Here is a 24,091-nt window from a genome sequence, read left to right as displayed (position 1 = left end):
AAACAAACGCCCTCGGGTGGATTTCCAGGCCCTAGAGGACTCTGTATCCTCTGATGTAGATGAGGGCAGCGTATCTGAGTTCTCCCAACGGTCCTTTGGGGATTCCTTGGAGGAGACGGATTCCCGCTCGGATGGAGCGGATGACCCCTCTGCAGCACGGATCTTTCGCTCAGAGGATTTGCCCAACCTGTTAGTGCAGGCCATGAGCATTTTGAAGATTTCCTCTCCAGAGGACGTCTCTCCCTCAGCCTCTGCTGGCTCTGCCATTATGCTGGGGACGAAGCACCCGCCTAGAACCTTCCACGTGCATGAGGCCATGCACACCTTGATTTCGGCTCAATGGGATGTCCCAGAAGCAAGCCTGAAAGTGGCTAGGGCTATGTCCCGCCTCTGTCCTCTGCCTGAAGGTGAACGGGAGGCCTTTCTTTGGCCTACCGTGGATTCTTTAATCACTGCGGTTACTAAGAAAACGGCGTTGCCGGTAGAAGGTGGCACGGCCCTAAAGGACGCCCAAGACAGAAGATTGGAGGCGGCTTTAAGGTCGTCCTTCGAGGCAGCTGCTTTAAGTTTGCAGGCCTCAGTTTGTGGCTCCTATGTGGCAAGGGCGTGCCTGAAGATTGTGCAGCGGGCTTCCCCCTCGGATCCTTCCTTGAGGGCTGATTGGCCGGCCCTGGAATCGGGCTTCGCCTACTTGGCAGACTTGCTGTATGATGTCTTCAGAGCCTCGGCTAAAGGTATGGCTCAGACAGTCTCTGCACGGCTTTGGCTGAAGCATTGGTCTGCTGACCACACCGATCTCGGCACGTCTAAGTGCAAGAGGTTACCAGAGGTCAGGGCTCGGGCCAGTGGTGCCCGCCCCGGTTCCTCCAAAGGACGGTTTCAGGAAGCCCGTCGGTATCGCCCGGGCAAGTCGGGCTCCTCTGCCCCCTCTTCCTTCAAGAGGAACTTCTCCCCCAAGCAGCATTCCTTTCGCAGAGACCGCCGTCCCAGAGGTGCGTCCTCCGGTCCTCCCCCAGGGTCTCGTACCCAATGACGGGGCCCTGGTCCATGGCTCAGAGCAGATTGTCCTTTCCCTTTTTAGTTTTTCCGTAGCCTTTTTGGCCAGTTTTTTAAATTTTTTATTTTTCTTTTTCGGGTCCTAAGGCTGTCTTAGGCCCAGGCGTCCACCGGGTTACATCACCTTTTTTTTTTTTTTTTTTTTGAGTGCAGGTGAGCTCCTTCACCCTCACCATCGAGCTGTTTGATTTTTGTATCGGCAGTTTCCTCCCTTCATGTCCAAAACAGTTCCCAGTGGCTTCAAGCACAGACCCCATAGTTGATACCTGCCCTGCCTGTGCCTAAATCACAAGGCCTTTAACCATGTTTTGTGTGCAAATGCAGAAAAGGACCTCGAAAGCTACAGATCCCCAGGGTGAGAAACCTTTTTACTCTGAGTTCAGTCCATCGACATCTGCATTGGAAGCATTTGTTCCGATGCCTGCTAGAGCTGTGTTGGACACTGGGAGTGCAATGGCATCGAGGAGGTCTCTGCTTACCTTGACATTGGCGACTGAGGCAGTGCCCTGGGACCAGTCAGCATCAGACCTGGCCCGAGGAGGCACGAGAATTCAACATCCTTTGCACCAAGGGATCCCAGTGCCAAGCATTGAGCGAAGCATCAGTCCCCCTAGAAGCTTGGTGCTGGGAGCTCCAGGGTATTGGTGTTGACAGGACCACTCCTTCTCTGTAGTTCCATTGCCAAGTCAGCAGTCTCTATGTGGCCTGAACATGCGATCCCAATTTGGTGCCGAGAAGTTTGTCTCCAGTCTGATGGCCCAACCTTTACTGATGTGTGCTCTCAAATGCTCGGAGAGGAGCTGGCAGGCTTACTGCTACAGCAGCAAAGTGCACAGGCAATGAGGGTGCTTGCGCCAGCCGTAGCACCAGCCCATGACCTGTCAGTGCAGTCATCGATGCCGCTAGCTTGCCAGACATAGGAGCAGTTGTTGAATGATGGCAGTGATACTTTTAGCGTCAGGAGGAAGCTGCTTCGGAGTCACACAGCAGGACTCGGACCTCGGTGCCCAATGTTGAGGCCTGTACATCACACCAGTAGACCGAGGTAGGCACAGACTAAATACCTCCCATGAAAAGTATTTTCCAACTCCACCCTCCTAGCACATTGTTCTTCTGTTCCAGGCTGTACCCTCACAAGACTGTATATAGTGGTTAATTGGTTCTGGTTGGCCTTGCCATTGTAAGTCCCTATTGTCCTAGCATTGTTTTTGGTGAGCCTAGTAGCTAGGGATTCCTACATGTGAGAAACAATGTTCTGCTTGTCCTCCGAGAAAGCAAGTTATTCACCTGTTCTCTAAGGACAGCAGGACACACATTCTTACTTACCCTTCCACCTCCCCTGGGAGTTTTATTCTTTTAGCTATGTTATATTACTGATGGTCCCACGCTCATACGTGGGCAAGAAGACACGCAAGAGTAGTGGGAAACAGCAGAAATTCTCTTAAATAGATTATGCTGGGCAGTGTCCACACCAGGGCTCCATTGGATGACATCACCTACATGACCTTGAGTCCTTGAACATCTGCCGCAGGTGAGTAACTTCGCTTTTGTATGCTGAAATTTTCAGTTTCCCCATAAGAAACAACTTCAGTGCTTCTCTGATTTAACAAGAGTCAGAGAACTTTATACAGGTTTGTTTTAGTGGCAGTTGAAGGGGATGGGATCTATGGCGCAACTTTCAAAGCATAATTGAGACAATTTGTGTCAGTGGCGTAGCGACAGGTGGGCCAGGGCCCACCCACTTAGGGCTCAGGCCCACCCAACAGTAGTACACATTTAGTGGTAGCTGGTGGGGATCCCAAACTCCGCCAGCTGAAGAATTCCCCCTGATGGTAATGAAAATGCTACTCTCCATGATACCGGCACCTGTGCATGCTCAGTTTTCAGTGCATGCCTGCTTCAGACTTCCAAATTGGAAAGAAGCATTTTCCTGCCAGCTGACATATTTTTTTTTTTGGTGGGGAGAGGGGGGAGAACACTTGGTGCCCACCCACTTCTTGCTCAGGCCCACCCAAAATCTATTGTCTGGCTATGCCCCTGGTTTGTGTATCTATGAACGTGCTGCCCGTTGTTTGCCTTAAATGGTATCTTAACATATTTTATAAATGTTCTGCTTCATATAACTTTAGAATGATTTTGTTTTGGTCATAGTATCTACATTCTTGGTGATTGACCCATATTTTTAAATTGGGTTTTTGTGGAGCAGGCTTTATAATTAACTATTTTAGAAGACTTAATGACATAAGTGAGTTACCAGAATTGGAAGTGCCTTTAGTTCTAGACTGGGGGTTCTGAGTTTAGCTCGTTGCAAAGCTGAGTGTTGTAGGTCATACCAGTGGTTTAATCTATGTACAGTACTTGGGAAAGAAAACTGTAACTAGATTGATTTTGCTGATTTTGGAGCTATGCACCAACTTTACCCAGAAGATGATCCCTTATGGCTCTTGAATATTATACCTGAAATTATTTTAAAGTTTGTAATGAACATAATGTTTGATAGTCCTGATAAATATTCATTGTCTCTCTCCATTGTGTGTGACAGTCGCACTTCTCTTTGTAAATTTAATGTCACTCTGTGGTGGTATTACCAGTACATATTGCTTTCAAACTGGAGACTAGATAGCAATTGAAAACCAATAAAACCAATACTGGTTATATTGAACTACTACTACTACTACTACTACTATTTAGCATTTCTATAGCGCTACAAGGCGTACGCAGCGCTGCACAAACATAGAAGAAAGACAGTCCCTGCTCAAAGAGCTTACAATCTAATAGACAAAAAATAAATAAAGTAAGCAAATCAAATCAATTAATGTGAACGGGAAGGAAGAGAGGAGGGTAGGTGGAGGCGAGTGGTTACGAGTCAAAAGCAATGTTAAAGAGGTGGGCTTTCAGTCTAGATTTAAAGTTGGCCAAGGATGGGGCAAGACGTAGGGGCTCAGGAAGTTTATTCCAGGCATAGGGTGCAGCGAGACAGAAGGCGCGAAGTCTGGAGTTGGCAGTAGTGGAGAAGGGAACAGATAAGAAGGATTTATCCATGGAGCGGAGTGCACGGGAAAGGGTGTAGGGAAGGACGAGTGTGGAGAGATACTGGGGAGCACATTTATAGGTTAGTAGAAGAAGTTTGAACAGGATGCGAAAACGGATAGGGAGCCAGTGAAGGGTCTTGAGGAGAGGGGTAGTATGAGTAAAGCAACCCTGGCGGAAGATGAGACGGGCAGCAGAGTTTTGAACCGACTGGAGAGGGGAGAGGTGACTAAGTGGGAGGCCAGCAAGAAGCAGATTGCAGTAGTCTAAACGAGAGGTGACAAGGGTGTGGATGAGGGTTTTGGTAGAGTGCTCGGAAAGAAAGCTACTCATCTCTAATTGTACAAAATTGTATTGGAATTCTTTACCATCAGAAATTCATATTCTTAACTATGATATTTCGCAAATCTTTGAAAACCACCTTTTTTTTTCTAAGCACTTTGTTGAGGATAATTAGGTTGTTGATTTTATGATCTTTTTTTATAGGATTTTATACTTTTGGGTTGTTTATTGCCATTTGATTTTTTTTTTTTTTTTTTGCTTCCTGGCTTATTTTCGCCAGTTTCTTCTCTTTGTAGTCTGCAGTGAACCAATACATGGTATTTGTGGAAAATAAGACCTGTATAACAGTAACATTATTTTTTGATCTGTTTTGTTTCTTGATCATTGCCTAGATAGGTGCTAATTTGTTTTGCATTAGTGGTTTTTTTAAAACGTTTTTTTAAATACTTTTGTATTGTATCTAAATAGTTGATATGCATTCACTGAATCAAAGATGGGAAATAATTTAGGACATAGAAATTGAGTATTCCATAGCGTCCCACAAATCAGTGCAGAGCTTTGTGGGATATATCCCTCTGCCAGCAGGTGGAGATAGAGAGAACTTCAGAAGTTTACTATATGTGGTCATATGCAGTCACCTCTTTAGTGTCCAATGTTCCCGTAATAAGCCATATGGGAACAGATTGATGGGAACATTGGACACTAAAGGGTTAACATCAGTATTCTGTCTGTGTAGCAGGTGGATGGTCATAACTGTGCAGCTCTGGATTGCTTAGCTCCTGACCTGTTTCCCCAGGTCCAGTAGAGCTTTTGGGGTTGAGGCGGCCCAGGCTTAGGGTTTAGGTGTACATCTGGTGCTGCCAGGTCCCTCCCTTCCTCCCCCCATCGGTACTATGAGACTGGTCTGTGGCTTCCCCAAGCTTAATGACTGCAGTTTAGCAGGTAATGATTATACTGTGAGTGTATTATTGAGGACAATGACTGTGCACTCTCTTGCAGTTGAGCACTAAGAATATTTCTGTCTTGATTTACCTTTGCATGGTACTCTCATCAAGGTGGTTTGTGGTGTTGTGCAACATAAAGGGAGAAAGGGATCAGGATTAGGAAAGGGCCTACTCTAGGTTTTTCACTTTTAATCCTTCCTCAGAGCATGGCAAAACAGATGGTGTTTAGTTTGGAGTCAAGCTTAGTGCTGTTGACTGCATGTTTCTGGTAGAAATGTTACATTTTGAGTTAATTTCTGAGGCTAGTGCACTCCTCCCAGGTTTCTCTTGGTGTCCAGGGTAATCCTGTACCCTCTGCTGACACGGTAGCGTTTTTTCCAGGTGCAGTGTTTACATTAAAATAGTTTTATTCTGGAAGGTGGCTGGCTTTCAACCTGAAGGTCACAGGTTCAAGGCTGGCAAGTCCTTCATTTTAGAAGCTGTGGACTCAACTCTGTTGCCATTGGGGCATATTTTATTTCATTCATTCTTATGCTTGCTTTGCCAAGCAGTTCATCGCATGACTGGAACAGTTATCACTACACTACTGTACTAAAGGTTATCTCCCCTCTCTCATTTTGAACACTGATACTAGCCAAACTGTTGCATACTAGCTACAGCCACCACGGTATCCGCAGCGTCACCAGTGGCTCTAATTGCATTTTTGCACCTTTTTATTGTATGGGACTAGCATTTATTATGGAGCTACTTCAGTATAGAGGTACATTTTTAGTTTAAGGTACCAGCTGAGAGTGAGCACAGAGATCTAGAGGTTGCTGAGACACATCCCGGTGCAGCGTGCTATCTGTAGTGCATAATGGTGCAAACAGCCATATTCAGCTACACCATCTAGCTCTGGTTCTCAGCCACACTTGTTAGATCCAATGCACAGCCAGTTCTATGTACAAGAAGTTACCTCTGGCTTAGGCATCGGACAGCCAATGTGGCTTCCAAGTTAATTTTAGCAAGCTACCTTTTAGAAGTATTCTTTTGCTTGGAGAAGATCTAGGGAAGTTGGGTAAATACCTCAGGGACTCTCTAGTCTCACAGCTTGCCAGAGGATGACTCTAAAGATTCCTTTAAATTCTATCAGTTTAATCATAGATTTCATGGGGCCATATGCTCCAGGCCAGGAAAACCACTTTCAGGGTTTCCACTTCCACTACGACAAGCTGCTTTGCATGCTGGCTGAATGTATATCTATGCATGTTGTATGTCCCAATAATGGCGTCTCTGTTCACTCCTCGGGTTTAATAATAGCAGGGTTCCTTTACGGGTTTCATGAGGAGTGGACCAAGATTGCCTCAGACCAATGTGTCTTGGATTTTCTAATGCAGGGTTGCAAACTGGAGTTTCCTATTCTACGAAGGTCCAAGAAAGCACAAAGGCAGACGGTCTGCAAGCTCCAAGATGGAAAATGCACAAAGCAGATCGTTAAGAACGTAATTTATTAACACAATTCAAATAAAAATATATACACACAAACATATATATAAAAGAAAAGCCCGACACAGGCCGTGTTTCGCCCAGCAAGGGCTGCTTCAGGGGCTACAAGGCATAATAACACAGATATAGTTATACAGTTGTTCTTCTAAAATCATATTAAAATAACGTGTATACACAGTTAAAAAGAAACTTACTAACCACTCATAAAGTAAAATGCATGCAAAAAATTGCGAGGAATTATATATATATACACATCTATACATATATATATATATATATATATATATATATAGCACCAAGATCCCACATAGAAAAGGACATGTATATAAATATATATGTATACAGTCACACGGATAAACTTTAAAAACCTATTAAAATATAATAAAATATATTTCAGAAATACATGTATATATTTAAATAAATCAATATTCGACAACCCGAAATAGTTCACCAATACATAAATATCATATTTAAAACTTATATATGTATATATTTAAATCAATCCATAAAAATCGAATTAATAATAAAAAGAGCAATAAAATAATAGCACAGATATCGACAGGTACACAAAGGAAACTTTTGTAATTTTAAGATTTTAAAAACACCCACCTACACAAAAATCCTCTATAATTCAAATTGGAAAAATTGTATTGGATAATTCCAAAAATATACTGTAGGGGAAAGAACAGGACAACATGAGAAACAACAAAGAATCAATCAGAAATCAAAAAAATCAAAATTAAATTGAATAAGAGCACATCCTAAACAGGGACTCACATGTGCAAGTGATCTCAGTTTGAAAAAAACAGCTCTCCGAGAGGGGCCAAAAAGACATAACCTAAATATAATTGTATAAATAATTATAATTGCTCCTACCAACAATGTACATACATAAATAATGAATTGTATCTGCATAGCGTCTAATATCTTCTTGTGGCCATAATACATAGAATTAGGAGCTATAATTCTATCAACATCCATCATAAAGAGGCTCAAGCATAGTCTCAGAAGGTGCTCACTACCACACGACTTTGAATTACGTGTCTAGTCATAAAGAAAGTGAATTAATCATTAACCGTCGATGAAAATACACCTAATAAGCCCTACTTACTTTTGCGCGTTTTTCAGCTTTCTGCAGAGACAAGAGACGCCAGATAGACGGAATGTAAGTAGTGGCTTATTAGGTGTATTTTCATCGACGGTAGTAGGTGTGCGACACTATTGGCAGCAAAACTACTTTTATAATACATTGTTTGGTGAGCCCAGGTCTGTTTAGCATTGCTTAATGATTAATTCACTTTCTTTATGACTAGACACGTAATTCAAAGTCGTGTGGTAGTGAGCACCTTCTGAGACTATGCTTGAGCCTCTTTATGATGGATGTTGATAGAATTATAGCTCCTAATTCTATGTATTATGGCCACAAGAAGATATTAGACGCTATGCAGATACAATTCATTATTTATGTATGTACATTGTTGGTAGGAGCAATTATAATTATTTATACAATTATATTTAGGTTATGTCTTTTTGGCCCCTCTCGGAGAGCTGTTTTTTTCAAACTGAGATCACTTGCACATGTGAGTCCCTGTTTAGGATGTGCTCTTATTCAATTTAATTTTGATTTTTTTGATTTCTGATTGATTCTTTGTTGTTTCTCATGTTGTCCTGTTCTTTCCCCTACAGTATATTTTTGGAATTATCCAATACAATTTTTCCAATTTGAATTATAGAGGATTTTTGTGTAGGTGGGTGTTTTTAAAATCTTAAAATTACAAAAGTTTCCTTTGTGTACCTGTCGATATCTGTGCTATTATTTTATTGCTCTTTTTATTATTAATTCGATTTTTATGGATTGATTTAAATATATACATAAGTTTTAAATATGATATTTATGTATTGGTGAACTATTTCGGGTTGTCGAATGTTGATTTATTTAAATATATACATGTATTTCTGAAATATATTTTATTATATTTTAATAGGTTTTTAAAGCTTATCCGTGTGACTGTATACATATATATTTATATACATGTCCTTTTCTATGTGGGATCTTGGTGCTATATATATATATATATATATATATATATATATATAGATGTGTATATATATAATTCCTCGCAATTTTTTGCATGCATTTTACTTTGAGTGGTTAGTAAGTTTCTTTTTAACTGTGTATACACGTTATTTTAATATGATTTTAGAAGAACAACTGTATAACTATATCTGTGTTATTATGTCTTGCAGCCCCTGCTGGGCAAAACACGGCCTGTGTCGGGCTTTTCTTTTATATATATGTTTGTGTATATATTTTTATTTGAATTGTGTTAATAAATTACGTTCTTAACGATCTGCTTTGTGCAGTTTCCTATTCTACTACAGATTTTTCTTGGATTCTCCAAGCAAGCTTAAGCCCAAATATCAGGCAGTTCATGCCACCTTGCAAACTTTTCATTTAGGCATAGTTGAGTTTGTCCCCAGTTGCAATTAGGGGAATGGAACATTGTTCCCTTTGCTTTGTATTTCCAGCCAGGGAATTTCCTTCCATCTGAGTTTGGATGTCATAAGAGTCTAGTGTGTTTAAGGTTCAACTTTTCACAGTGGGAACTTTGTAGTGTGTAATTTCATTCTAGCGGAGAGAGTTTCTAACCTCCCTGCATCTCAAGGAAGTGTACTTTCATATTCCCAGTGCACCTTCCCGTAGAAGAACATTATCCATTTATGACCATGTCTTTCAGCCTTTCCACATCACCAAGAACATTTTTTTCAAGATCATGGTGGTAATGGTAGCTTTCCTTTGTGAGGATGGATTGCAGGTTCATCCATACCTTGTGATTGGCTGATTTGTGACTCTCTATCAAGAGACTCTGAAAATTTCATCCAAGATAGCTACTCTTTCTTGAGTCCTTAGGATTGGTAATCAGTTTCACCAAGAGTCCGTTTCCAGTAGAAATCTTGGCGTATCTGGGAGTGGTATTCCAAATAGACTTGGGACGTCCTTTCTTCCTTTTGCTTCTCAACAACAGATGCCAACCCAAGTCAGGTTCTACTTTCCCTACCAGGTCCAGGGGTCTGGGAATAGGTTCAAGTGCTGGGCACAATGGTCTCTTCTTGGACATTCTCCCATGGGCCAGATTCTGCATCAGCCCACTTCAGGGGTTCCTTCTCAGCTGTGGTCTCCATTCTCTTGTTCCTTTCAAGCCAACTTAGCCTCAGTGGGTGAATTCAACACAGCCTTCCTCTGACAATTCAGAAGTTCTCTCCAGAGGTGGCTATCTGCAGCTCCTAGGCTGCTAGGGCATGACTTACCTGGCTGCAACAGATTTTTGGTTCCCTTCTAGAAGACGGACAAACTACCTACTGCCTTAGTTGCCAGATGTGGAGTCGAGGCTGACTTATTTGGCAGATTTCTTGTATGATTTGTTTTGGGTAAGCAGATGTCTTTGGCGGTCACAGCCTGTTGTTTTGATGTGGTTGCACCACTGGGCAGCAGATGCAGCTTCAAACAGCAGCTCGATAAGCTCTCCTTTAAGGGCGCAAGCGGTTTGAGGACTCAGTGAAGTTGGTGAAAGATCTGGGTAACTCATAGATTTGGCATCTTCCTGAGGATATGTCTACATGTTCTTTTTCGATCGGTTCAGGCTCGCCCTCATTTTATGATTCAACATTTTTTATTGATGACAAGTCAAAGGAAACACTTTCCACAGTCTGAATATACAGAAACTCAAATATGAAAATGTACTCGGGAGAGTCAAATTGTTACAATCCATCATCAAACTTTTAACATTTTATCCCCCCACCCCTCTATTTTATATTTCAATAGTTTTATTGGTGACAGTTCAAATACATATCTTCCAAGCTATTTACATAGTCTTTCTGTCATCCATTTTCAGATATATCCCCCCCTTCCCCCCCCCCCCCAGTTCCTCCTTTTTCTGAATATAATTCCATCAGATATAACCCCAAACTGATCCATGTATTCCCTCTCAATGTGCTTATAAACAATCGTGTTCCAAACTCTGTATCAACAAAGGTAACCTTGTCCTAAACCTCCCCATGTCCTATTCCCCCTTTAAGCCTCCCCTTTTCCTCTTCCCCCCCCCCTTTTTTTCACACCTCCCGGACCTTGTGTTCTTATAGTGCTCGCCCTCATTTTAATGAGACCAAGTACTGTTGTCTGTGGCAACTTAGTTTTCTTCAGCAATCCAGGTTCAGTCCTAGCAGGGTTTCAGTACTCCTGACTTCGTCCTTTCAGGATCCTCTGGAGTTCTCCTGAAGGGGTGATGGGGCGCACAGTCCGGTCTTTTTTTTTTTTTTTTTTTTTTTCCTTCATAAGATGGTTTCTGCCTTTGTCTCTTCCTGCTTCTTTGACGTTCGCCATGTACTCCTGCAGAAGTGACCAGCAAGTTCCATTGATCAGATCTTTGCTTCATGCTGTGCTCAGGACCTCATGAAGGTAATGCAGCTTCCAAAGCCACGCTGGCTCGCTATTTTTAGATTGGCAGGTGTAGTGGGGCAATGTCTGGGGTTACCCACTGAGCAGAAATGACTTCCTGCATAGCCTCATGCACTGGAAAACACTGAATTGGTCTTCTAGTGCTCGCCATTTTAAGATTAGCAGATGCAGTGTGTCAGAATCAGAAAAAGACATTCAGAACCTGGAGAGCCTTAGGTATACAGGAAGGCAGCAACTCCTTATGAAACATCCACACTGCATGGGATCATCAGATTCCTGACACGCTCAGCAGAAATGACTCTGGCATAGCCTTATGCTCTCCTCTTGCTGGTCGCAAGGAAAGGGATCTGGTTTCAAGAGCTGCGGTGACCATTAGCTGAGGGAGGCAATTTCTTCGGCTGGCCTCTCTATGGGACAGTCTCCACTGTTGTGCGTGGCAGCGCTTTCTTCCAGAGTGCAGGAGGCCTGTTTAGCTTCCGTGGTTGCCTTTTGCAGTTCAGCCACTTGGTTCTCTGTCCTGCCGAGGATGTCCTTTGAAGATCACCCACTTGGTCTTCTGTCCTTCCCTTACTAGGCATTCCAGGCTTGAAGTGGCAGTGTGTGTAGCCGTTTTCTGTGGAGCATCACTCTGGTCTGCTGAAGTTGTAGTGCCCCGCCCAACTTGAGGACTGCTTTGGTACATCCCACAAGTCTCTGGATTGATCTGTGGGACTCTGTGGAAGATAAAATTAGGCCTTACCTGATGATGATTTTCTTTCCATTAGTCCCAACAGATCAATCCAGATGCCCGCCCTTTGTTCTTCTAGTTGCTTCAGTTTCATCAGGTTCCTTCATTTGATTTTTGGCTACAACCAACAAACAAAAAGGAAACCTTCTGTTACCCTCCCACAGGAGCAGTTGAGGAGTCTACACGGGCTTTATGCAGGCAAGAGAGGGCTTACTGTTGGATCGCCTCTTTCTTCTTCCACTGCTTTGGTATCGACAATACTGATGTTAAGGTGGCTACACATGACCACATGTAGTAAACCTCTAAAGTTCTATCTCCACCTGCTGGCAGACAGATATAACCCACAAGTCTCTGGATTGATCTGTTGGGACTAATTAAAAGAAAATTATCAGGTAAGGAATAATTTTACTTTGGCATTCTAAAGAGTATTTGAAATAATAGTTAATATCCTGTACGTAAAATAAGGGGGTTGCTTTCCCTTCATAATGTCTTTTCTTTGTTTGTAGATATGGCTCGTGGACAGCAGAAGATTCAATCTCAGCAAAAAAATGCTAAAAAGCAAGCAGAAAACAAAAAGAAACAAGGACATGATCAGAAGGCAGCTGCCAAAGCAGCTTTAGTATATACCTGCGCTGTCTGTAGGGTAAGAGGAACTGAAGACCAAGCATTCTTCTAAGAGTAGGATCTATATAGGATGAAGTTATGGCATCCATCATGAAGTAAATATCTAAACAGTTTCATGGCTGGGATTTAGACTTGCATGCAGTGAAATTAGCTTTATACTGTATAATAGAAAATTAATCACTTTGCATGCTCTTGTTAATCTTCCCATACTTACAATGAAGGCTATAGAATGGTGAGCAAACAGTCATATGCTTCAAATAGACTAGTTTATCCTTATTGGAGTGCTGCCTATATAAATTTCTATGAAAGACTCACTAGCAAGCTTATAAACACAAGTTGCACAGTTTGTTGAATAGGCAAAATAACTGCTAAAAGATGCCAGTTTTGTTCAGCGGTCACAGAACAAAACCTATAGTAGCTTTACAGATCATTAGAGAATTGGTGATAGAAACATTGCAAATCTAGTATGATTTTATAAACCGTGAACAGACGGGGCAATAGATATGCCTTATTAGTTCAAAATTGAACTTAGTATTTCTGCTCCCAGTATCTGACTGGGTAATACGCACCAGAAATTTTAGTGCACCTTGAGTTCTTCCAGTAATAGAAAGATCTTAGCTTCACTACAATTAATACAAACCTCAGAGCAAGGAAATGGGAAAACGTACACAGTAGATGATGGCAGAAAAGACCAATATGCCTATCCAGTCTGCCAGGCTATCCTGTTGACTTGGCTAAGGTTATAGTGTAACTGCATGGATGCTTGTATGGTCATCAAAATCCTGTGTTGGAGGATAACGAGCGGTACCTTACAAGATCCCCTGTTGAATTCAGTCAGCTTCTCTTCAGTTTTCCGACTATGGTGTTTATAGATAGAATACAGCCATCACCAAAATGGTGACTTGGTTCTCTCTGAGTTGTTGTAATTTATTGGTACTAACTCCATTACCCACATACATCACTGTTCATTCTCTCCTCTTTCAATTCCATTACAGAACTTGATATCTGCAAAAAGACATTCTCCGAGGACAAGCAGGCCTATTATTCTCACATGTGGGCAACGTGACCTGCATTGCCCAGTTCGGACCTCATATCAAGCTGAAAAGAGCTTTGTGGAGCGAGAGAGTGGCTCCACTGCGCATGTGCAAGTGCCTTCCCGCCCTCCATGAGAGCGCAGGTCAACCAGTTCTTTTTTTTTTACCATGGTAGGGAGTGGATGCCATTTTTTTCTGCTCCTCACAGGTCTGATTTGGAAAGAGCTTGAATGCTTTTCGGTGGCATTTTTCACTGTTTTTTTTTTTTTGTTTGTTTTTGTTTCCCGTGTTTGGGTTCTTATTTATTTCCATTATTTTTTCCCTGCTTTAAGTTTTCTTTCCTTTTCCATGTCTCGAGGCCGCATTTAGGCAATGACCAGTCGAGGTCTCCCTTTATTTTTTTTCTCTGGTTCTTTGCCCCTTTTTCGACACCATCGAGTCATTTGATTTGGCCACAGAAGTTTTTCCTTCCATATCCACGAAGGTTCCCAGTGGCTTTAAGTGCTGTTCCCGGTGCAGTAGGACCACCTCTGATAAAGCCATCCATTCTTGGTGTCTTCAGTGTTTGGGGCCTGATCATAGCCCTTATAATTGTGTCCTGTGTCTTCGCATGAATAAAAGGACTCAGCCAGAGAGGTTCAACGAGAGAAGATTTTTGGAGCTCAGTTTGAATCCTCAATGTCCGCATCGACGGCATCGGTGTCAGGTGTTGGGACCATCGGTCCATATGGCTACTACACCTGCAGATACTGGGAGCACTCGTGCATCGAATGGGCCTCAGTGCTGACTGCTGTGCAGAGACCCCCCCAGGACCGACTTGCATCGGACCTGATCCCAAGGCGACAGGAGGATTCAGTGTCGTTCTCATCTGCACCGAGGAGCCTCGATGACCAGCTTCTGATGAAGGCCAAGAAGCATCAGCATCAATCCCCCTTGAGGCACAGTGCCGGGAGTTCCGGGCCGCCAAGGGATTCAACACTCAAGAATTGTTGTTGTCAAGGGGTGCCAGTGCAGCAGTCTCCACACAGCCAGGACTAGCCTCCCGTCTTGACCCTAAGACTGTCTCTAAGCCGACGCCCCAACCTTTCCCAGTGTTGGCCTTTGAGAAGCGCATCAGGGCCTTGATCCCTGAACTGCTGGCTGGCTTCATTCAATAGAGTGCATCTCCCATTGGGGTCGCTGGAGAAAGCTTTGCCAGCGCTATAGAAATGATAAATAGTAGTAGAGTCAATGTGGGTGCAGACTCCTAGGCGCCCCTCTCAGGGACGTGGCTCCTCTAGTTTGAGGCAGGCTCTGTCTTGGCCTTCTCCAGAGGAAGTTTTGGCTGATACTGATGAGGTGCACTCTTGGGTGTCAGATGATGACCCTTGATACTTCTTGGAGGAGGTGTCTTAATGGGATACCATCTGACCCCTCTCCTCCAGAGAGCCTTTCATTTCCCTCTTTTGTTAAGGAAATGGCAGCTGCTATTCCATTTCCTTTGGCGGTGGAGGATGAGCCCAGAGCCAAAATGCTTGAGGTCCTAGACTGAGTCTCCTCCTAGAGAAGTTGTGACGGTCCTGCTTCACAAGATCTTACATGTTCTTGTGTGGAATTGGGAGTCCCCTCTGTCTACACCTTTCAGAGTCTGTAAGGGTTCACCTTGGTGCAATTGGTGCTCATCAACGTGTAGAGGGTATTCCTATCTCTGGACAGCCTCTAGTTCGCTTCATGAGAGGTTTGCTTTTTTCAAAGCTCCCTGTCAGACCTTCACCTGTGGCATGGGACCTCTGTTGATCTCATCCAACTGATGAGCTCCTTTTGAGCCACTGAATTCATGCCATCAGAAGTACTTGACCTGAAAGATCATTTTCTTGGTGGCTGTTACTTCAGCTCAGCTTCAGGCCTTAGTAGTGGATGTACCTTATACTAGATTTGCAAGCACTGCCTCCATGGTATGCAAATCTATCTCATGCGTATTCATTGTGGATATCCTGAAAACCTGACCTGCCTGCGGCTCTCAAGGACCGGAGTTCCCTACCCCTTCCATAGTAGGACAGACTGAAGGTCAATCAAGTCCATTATCTGTTTCTAACAATGGCCAATCCAGATTATAAGTAAAAGAGGTCATAGATTTGATATACCACCTTTCTGTGGATATAACCAAAGCAGTTTACATATATGCATGTACTTTTTCTGTCCCTAGTGGGCTCACAATCTGTACCTGTACATGGCAAGGTCCCAAAACAGTAAAATAGATTTTATACAACTTATCCTAGAAATAAGCAGTGGATTTTTCCCAAGTAAAACTTAATATTGGCTTATGGACTTTTCAGCTAACTGCTTTTACCACATTGTCTGGCAGCCAATTCCAGTTTAATTACACATTGATTGGAGAAATATTTTCTCCAGTTTGTTTTAAATTTACTACTTAATAGCTTCATTGTGTGCCCCCTAGTCCTAGTATTTTTGGAAAGAGTAAACAAGCAATTCATGTCCACCTGTTCCATTCCACTCATTATTTTATCATATCTCCCCTCAGCTGTCTCTTCTCCAAGCTGAAGAGCCCTTGCTGCTTTAGCCTTTCTTCATAGTGAGGAAGTCCTATCACAGGTTCACAGATGAGGCATGCAGCACACAGTCTGGGGAGGGGGCTTGAGGGCAGGAGGAAAGAGAGGTGCAGTCACAGTGCCCTGGAGGGGGGGGGGGGGTGGGAGTTGAGGGCAGGAGGGAAGAGAGATGCAGTCACTGTGACAGCACTTCTTTTTTCCTCTTGCCCTCACACCCGCCCCCTTCCCAGACTGTGTGTTGCATGCCTCATCTGTGAATCACAGATGGCATGCAGGCAGGCAGCACACATGCTGGTGAAGGGGTGAGGACTGAGGGGAGGGCAGGAAGGAAGAGATGTGCATTCACTGTGACTGCATCTCTGCCCCCCTTCCCCCGGCCACTGTTATCGCCGCTTCCTGCTTTTTTTAACCACGCGATTAATCAAGATTACAATTTTTTATCGACCTGCAGCCCTAATATATGTGTTCATCCATTTAATATACAGTAAACATAAACCTTCAGGCAGAAGTAACAGGGATGTGGCCTAGTTACCACCATCTTTAATATGTCCACCAGAGGGATCAGTTCCAGGACTGAAACATTTTGGACCCCACACAAATCCACAAATTGTTAAGAGAACATTCACTGCCATATTCTGTACAATTAACGCTGTAAATTTAGCCATAGTTATTGAAGAATATTCTAGTTTGTCTTCGATCCAGCAAGGCTAAGGCATACTGCAAAAAGCATGCACCTATAGCAGAAAGATACAGAAATTTTCCCATTGTTTTGGGTGCCACAGGCTTGATCAAAAATCTTCCAAGCGCATCTGGATAAGTTGCCTATACATGTTACATCTAAGAACTCCAGAAAGGAGCTCTTTGGCACGATGCAATACTACAGCGAGTGTTCAGTAAATTTGAGAGACTGAGATTATACTCCACATACCTGGCTTAGAAGTGAGGTTTGTTCCTGTCATGGTATTCGCAAAACCAACCCATTTGGTGAAATTGCCCCTAACATTGCTTTAAGCTATGATAATTTTTTACAAATAAAGTGGTATCTTTGACCAAACTTAGTATTGCTCTTTGACAGCCTGTCGCAGTAGTATTGTGAACTACCGCTAGGTGGTCAAGAGTGCCATAGCACCTAATAAGGCAGGAGTGACTAGGCATCGCTTCTGCCCTTCCCCTGCTAGACACCTGGGAGAGCACCCAGTATCAGGGGGAGGAAGTTTGGGGCACTACCACTGTTCTTCCTGCCCCTTGTGACCCCAGATTTAGCTGGAAGCTGACACTTGCACATACCTCAGCAAATACAAAACCTGATGTGGATTTTTTAAAATCTAGGTGTGTGCTCATTGTAAAATGGGACATACACATCTGTTTGTGCATGTTTAGGCCATTCCCCTTTTCAATCTCTGCCTCCTAACTTTTATAAAGCTATATAGAATTGTATGCAATATAAATGTATAAATGCCACCATTTTGAACTTGTGGATACTTCTGATATGGCCTTCCTTGAGTATGGATAGTTCTAGTTCGCCGCTGAGGCCCAGATACGTGTGTTTTTTACCAGTTTTAGCCGGTTTAGTGAGCAAGGAGTAAAACGAGACATTCACAAAAGGGCTCTCCAATCTATTTTCCTATCACGGAAGCAGCTAACAAAAGTGGAATGCAAAGCTATTATAATGAGCTAATTACTATACCAATGTGCATGCAAAGCCGTTTTCTGACCCGATGCATAGAAGCAGCCCTTACCGTCAGTACTGAAATTTTAACAGGAGGTCTGGAGCCGTTAGTCCTGATAGTTCATATTGGAAGTACTCCACAGCTACCTTTGCCATTCCTGCTGGGGGAGAGAGGAGACGTGATGGAGCAGGGAAGGCAGTGAAGTGTGTGAGCCCAGAGGGATAAAAATGCCTGGTAGATAGTGATTTCCTGCCTTCTGTCTGTCTAAAGGACAGCATTTCTGTTTAATCACCCGCTGCTCTGTGTCCCCCTAATAGAACAGTTCTTCATGCATTGCTGCTTCAGCCTTGGTGGAAGCACAGCAGTTTTCAACGGGGGGAAAAAAAGTTTTACACAGCTCTCATACACATAGCTACAAATCCCTCACACCATCCCCAGCAGCCAATCACAACGCGTTTAGCTGCTCTGATGTCAGCTAAACGTGCTGTGATTAGCAGGCAGGCACTTCTGATAGCAACTGGAGCCTGTGTTCAGAGAAGGAAGATTAGAGTGATTTCCTGCCTTGTCTGTTTTCAGCACAACAGTTGTCATACCCGATGCTGTACGCTGCTTTGGCCTTCAGTTTTGAAAGAAAAAAAAAGGTTTTATATGGCTTTCATACACGCAGCTTCTTTGTATGTATGAAAGCCACTCTGAGCATGTGCAGAGCAGCCATGCTAAGTGATTGGCTGATCTGCACATGCTCAGCTGACAGACTGGCTATCCCCAAATGAGGAAATCGCATGCAAATGAGCTATCAGCAAGCAGCTCATTTGCATGCAATTTCCTTCGTGCATGCCCAGCTTTCTGCAAATCGGTTTGCAGCAACGGGGATCGCTAAGTTAAGGGCTTTTTGCAGGGGGGGGAGTGTTAGTGCATCTGGGCCTGAGTCACATGTATGTCTCTAAGGTGGGAACTTAATATATATTGTGGTTTATGAAACTAGAAACTTGAGGTGACAAACTAAAGGTTTTGATTTGGGGAGATACAAAAATCAGATACTATCACATGTAAACTCTAAGCACATGTACAACTAGAATGGAGAGCAGGGGTCTGTCACATGTACTGCTCAGTAGCATTAAAGAATAATTGCCTGATGGGGTGGCCGCAAGGCTGCACGCACTCCACCCAAATTTGAAGGAAAGCAATTAGCTGTAGTTTTTTGAAACCTGATTACAAGAAGCAAATGGTCATATTTTTGTGCTGAGCACCCCATTAACATAATATTGAACTTTTTTGATGTCTGGGACAAGTCTGCTTACCGTTCAGTCTAAAAAACATAACCTTCATTGGTTCCAGTTAGCTGCTGTAACTTGTTGGATATGCATGCCATTTATTATTGAATGCATGTGTACTACTATGGAAAGTTGTAAAGTCTAAGTCTTATGTACTAGTCAATGCTTTAGTTAATATAACATGTAAACCGGTTTAGGAAAGCTTGTGTGTTTTAAGCAGTGTTTTTTAATTTTTTTTTCCTCTCAGACACAAATGCCAGATCCTAAGACTTTCAAACAGCACTTTGAAAGTAAGCATCCAAAGTCTCCACTTCCTCCTGAATTGGTTGATGTAGAGGCATAAAATGGTTTTACAGGTCAGTTTCCCTTGTTGCATATTACATTTTACTTAACTGCTACAATGACAATGAGCAGTGCATTTTAAAATTGTGTATTTGTATACAAAATTGCAGGGGAAAGGCTTATGGCTGCTTTAATCTAAAAGTAAAAATTTGTTTTCTCATGCTGGTACTTGAGATATTTATCTACCTGCACTTCTGTGTTAGCCAGATTATGTTGAAGGGAAGGACTAGATTAGAGAGCAGACAGTATCTGTTCTGCCTGCTCCTGTCTAGTTCCTTTTTTCCTGATCTCTGCAAACTACCTCCTGGATCGAAAAGCTGAAAGGAGTAGGAAGCATAAGAATAGAACATAAGAATAACCATACATAGTAACATAGTAGATGACGGCAGAAAAAGACCTGCACGGTCCATCCAGTCTGCCCAACAAGATAAATTCATATGTGCTACTTTTTATTTGTACCTGTCCTCTTCAGGGCACAGACCGTATAAGTCTGCCCAGCACTATCTCCGCCTCCCAACCACCGGCTCTGCCACCTAAACTCGGCTAAGCTCCCAAGGATACTTGGTCAGACCAGTGATCCACCTAGCAGAGGGCTATTGTGGTACAGATCTTTTTGTGACCAGAGCTCTTAAATAAACTAGACGGGCTGAAGATAGGACCCGAAGTGGTAAACAGGATTAGGAACTGGTTGATGGGCAGACGCCAGAGGGTGATGGTGAATGGAGTTCGCTAGGAGGAGGGAAAGGTGAGTAGTGGAGTGCCTCAGGGATCGGTGCTGGGGCCGATTCTGTTCAATATATTTGTGAGTGACATTGCCGAAGGGTTACAAGGTAAAGTTTGCCTTTTTGCGGATGACACCAAGATTTCCAACAGAGTGGACACCCCGGAGGGAGTGGAAAACATGAAAAAAGATCTGAAGAAGCTAGAAGAATGGTCTAACGTATGGCAATTAAAATTCAATGCAAAGAAATGCAAAGTGATGCACTTGGGGAGTAGAAATCCAAGGGAGACGTATGTGTTAGGCGGGGAGAGTCTGATAGGCACGGACGGGGAGAGGGATCTTGGGGTGATAGTATCTGAGGACCTGAAGGCGACGAAACAGTGCGACAAGGCGGTGGCCGTAGCTAGAAGATTGCTAGGCTGTATAGAGAGAGGAGTGACCAGCAGAAGAAAGGAGGTTTTAATGCCCCTGTATAAGACGTTGGTGAGGCCCCACCTGGAGTATTGTGTTCAGTTTTGGAGGCCGTATCTTGCGAAGGATGTTAAAAAAAATGGAAGCGGTGCAAAGAAAAGCTACGAGGATGGTATGGGATTTGCGGTCCAAGACGTATGAAGAGAGACTTACTGACCTGAACATGTATACCCTGGAGGAAAGGAGGAACAGGGGTGATATGATAGAGACGTTCAAATATTTGAAAGGTATTAATCCGCAAACGAATCTTTTCCGGAGATGGGAAGGCGGTAGAACGAGAGGACATGAAATGAGATTGAAGGGGGGCAGACTCAGGAAAGATGTCAGGAAGTATTTTTTCACGGAGAGGGTGGTGGATGCTTGTAATGCCCTCCCGCGGGAGGTGGTTGAGATGAAAACGGTAACGGAGTTAAAACATGCGTGGGATATGCATAAAGGAATCCTGTGCATAAGGAATGGATCCTCAGAAGTTTAGCTGAAATTGGGTGGCGGAGCAGGTGAGGGGAAGAGGGGTTGGTGGTTGGGAGGCTAGGATAGGGGAGGGCAGACTTATACGGTCTGTACCAGAGCCGATGATGGGAGGCGGGACTGGTGGTTGGGAGGCGGGAAATACTGCTGGGCAGACTTATACGGTCTGTGCCCTGAAAAGGACAGGTACAAATTCAAGGTAAGGTATATACATATGAGTTTGTCTTGGGCAGACTGGATGGACCATGCAGGTCTTTTTCTGCCGTCATCTACTATGTTACTATGATAGTATAGGTTACCACTGTTCTGTATTATTAACCTTTTGTACCTTGTTATTAGAATTCTCTGCAGACAAGCAGGATAGCTGAATCCTCACATGTAGGTTAGTGTCATCCAGAAGAGTAGCCTAATGGTTAGTGCAGTGAGCTGAGATCCTGAAGAATTGGGTTCGGTTCCCACTGCAGTTTCTTGTGACCCTGGGCAAGTCACTTAACTCTTCATTCCATATCATCATGCTGATCAATCCATAGACTGGTGGGTTGTGTCCATCTACCAGCAGGTGGAGATAGAGAGCAATCCTTTTGCCTCCCTATATGTGGTCATGTGCTGCCGGAAACTCCTCAGTATGTTCTCTATCTCAGCAGGTGGTGGTCACACACAGCAGCAGCTCTGGCTAGGCCTCCAAGCCTAATTTTTAGGTTTTGTTGAGTGCCTGGGGTTGAGGGCTCTTCTTGAGCAAGTGCAAACCTGGTGGCGCCAGGTCCCTCCTTTTCTCCCCCCTCCCGCTGGCTCCGTTAAAAAAAAAAAAAAAAAATTTTGAACGTCCTTAAGGGCGTTTATTTCGACGTTTATTTAAACGTTTATTGCAGCTACTCACTGGGACACCAGGTCGTTACAGCTCGGAGCGAGAAGCAGGTAATTTTTACCTTTTTATAGCGGGCAGGGGGTTCCCCGATTGATCTCCACGTGGCCTATGGCGTCGGAGGGCGAGGGCGCGAAGAATCGCTCCCCGGACCACGTGTGCGCTTCTAGCGGGGATGCGGGGGTTTTAAAGTCTGATTCGCCCTTGTTTGGTGTCAGTTTGGAGGCCGGTCAGTGTCCCGGGTCTTCCTCCGGCGCGGCGGTTTTTCCCGCCATAAACGCCCATCCCCCGCTGCTCGCCTCCACCATCTTGGCCGGCCACTCTGCTCGGACGGCTTCTTCTTGGGCCGCCCTTGAGCTGGGAGACGTTCATGCCATGGCCGCCCTTGATTTGGGCGACGGCAAAAAAGTGGCTAAAGTTAAGCGCCGTTCTTCCCGCGCGGCTCCTTCACGGAGTGTCGTGCCGGACGCCATCTTGGATGCGCAGCATGGTTCTCCCCCGCTCTTGCGAGCGCCGGTTGAGGGTGCGTCTAGGGCTGTGGCCCAGGCTGCTGAATTGCACAGTTTGGGGGGTTTCTCCTCCGAGTTTATTTTGCTGCTGCATCAGGCCTTCCTTATGCAGAACGCTGCCCCTTCTCCCTTGTCAGATAAAGGGGTTGAGGCCCCCGGAAGTAAACGCCCTCGGGTGGATGCCCAGGCCTTAGAGGACGCTGTTTCCTCTGATGTAGATGAGGGCAGCGTATCTGAGTTCTCCCAACGGTCCTTTGGGGATTCCTTGGAGGAGACGGATTCCCGCTCGGATGGAGCGGATGACCCCTCTGCAGCACGGATCTTTCGCTCGGAGGATTTGCCCAACCTGTTAATGCAGGCCATGAGCATTTTGAAGATTTCCTCTCCGGAGGACGTCTCTCCCTCAGCCCCTGTTGGCTCCGCCATTATGCTGGGGACGAAGCGCCCGCCTAGAACCTTCCACGTGCATGATGCCATGCACACCTTAATTTCGGCTCAATGGGATGTGACGGAAGCGAGCCTCAAAGTGGCTAGGGCTATGTCCCGCCTCTATCCTTTGCCTGAAAGTGAGCGTGAGGCCTTTGTTTGGCCTACCGTGGATTCTTTAATCACTGCGGTGACTAAGAAAACGGCGTTGCCGGTGGAAGGTGGCGGCACTAAAGGACGCCCAAGACAGAAGATTGGAAGCGGCTTTAAGGTCGTCCTTCGAGGCGGCTGCCTTAAGTTTGCAGGCCTCAGTTTGCGGCTCCTATGTGGCCAGGGCGTGCCTGACGTTGGTGCAGCGGGCTTCCCCCTCGGATCCTTCCTTGAGGGCTGACTGGCCGGCCCTGGAATCGGGCTTGGCGTATTTGGCAGACTTACTGTATGATGTCTTGAGAGCCTCGGCTAAAGGCATGGCTCAGACAGTCTCTGCGCGGCGCTGGCTTTGGCTGAAACATTGGTCTGCTGACCACGCCTCTAAGTCCCGCCTGGCTAAGTTGCCTTTTAAAGGCAAGCTGCTCTTTGGGGTCGAGCTGGACAAAATCGTGACCGATCTCGGCACGTCTAAGGGCAAGAGGTTACCAGAGGTCAGGGCTGGGCCAGTGCTCGCCCCGGTATCTCCAGAGGACGGTTTCAGGAAGCCCGTCGGTACCGCCCGGGCAAGTCGGGCTCCTCTGCCCCCTCTTCCTTCAAAAGGAACTTCTCCCCCAAGCAGCATTCCTTTCGCAGAGACCGCCGTCCCGGAGGTACGCCCTCCGGTCCTCCCCCAGGGTCTCGTACCCAATGACGGGGTCCTGATCCATGGCCCAGTGCAGATTGGAGGACGCCTGTCCTCGTTTCTGGGCGAGTGGACCAGAGTAACTTCAGACGCTTGGGTGCTGGAAGTCATCAGAGACGGCTACAAGTTAGAGTTCTGCCGACCCTTAAGAGACGGGTTTGTACTCTCTCCCTGCAAGTCTCCGTTCAAAGCTGTGGCAGTGCAGCAGACCTTGGACAACCTGATACGCCTGGGTGCGGTCGTTCCGGTGCCAGAAAATCAGATTGGCAAGGGACGTTACTCCATTTACTTTGTGGTACCAAAGAAAGGAGGTTCTGTCCGGCCTATCC

The 24,091-nt window shown here is 44.7% G+C and overlaps 1 protein-coding gene across 2 annotated transcripts in view; it reads left to right on the top strand.

Annotated features, from left to right (window-relative positions):
* The window catches only part of ZNF706 (zinc finger protein 706), a 54,092-nt gene that overhangs the window by 13,008 nt on the left and 16,993 nt on the right, over positions 1 to 24,091 (top strand). For both annotated transcript variants that reach the window (XR_003943705.1, XM_030217425.1), the window contains exons 3-4: positions 12,487 to 12,623; positions 19,379 to 19,487. Coding sequence is in view for 1 of the 2 variants with exons in the window: in XM_030217425.1 (XP_030073285.1) it covers positions 12,487 to 12,623; positions 19,379 to 19,474 (233 nt within the window). In the remaining variant the exon portion in view is untranslated. The remainder of the gene's footprint in view (positions 1 to 12,486; positions 12,624 to 19,378; positions 19,488 to 24,091) is intronic.

The sequence above is a fragment of the Microcaecilia unicolor genome, chromosome 1 (genome assembly GCF_901765095.1).
Source record: "Microcaecilia unicolor chromosome 1, aMicUni1.1, whole genome shotgun sequence".
Classification (NCBI taxonomy): Eukaryota; Metazoa; Chordata; class Amphibia; order Gymnophiona; family Siphonopidae; genus Microcaecilia; species Microcaecilia unicolor.
This window is presented reverse-complemented; position numbering and strand designations above follow the sequence as displayed.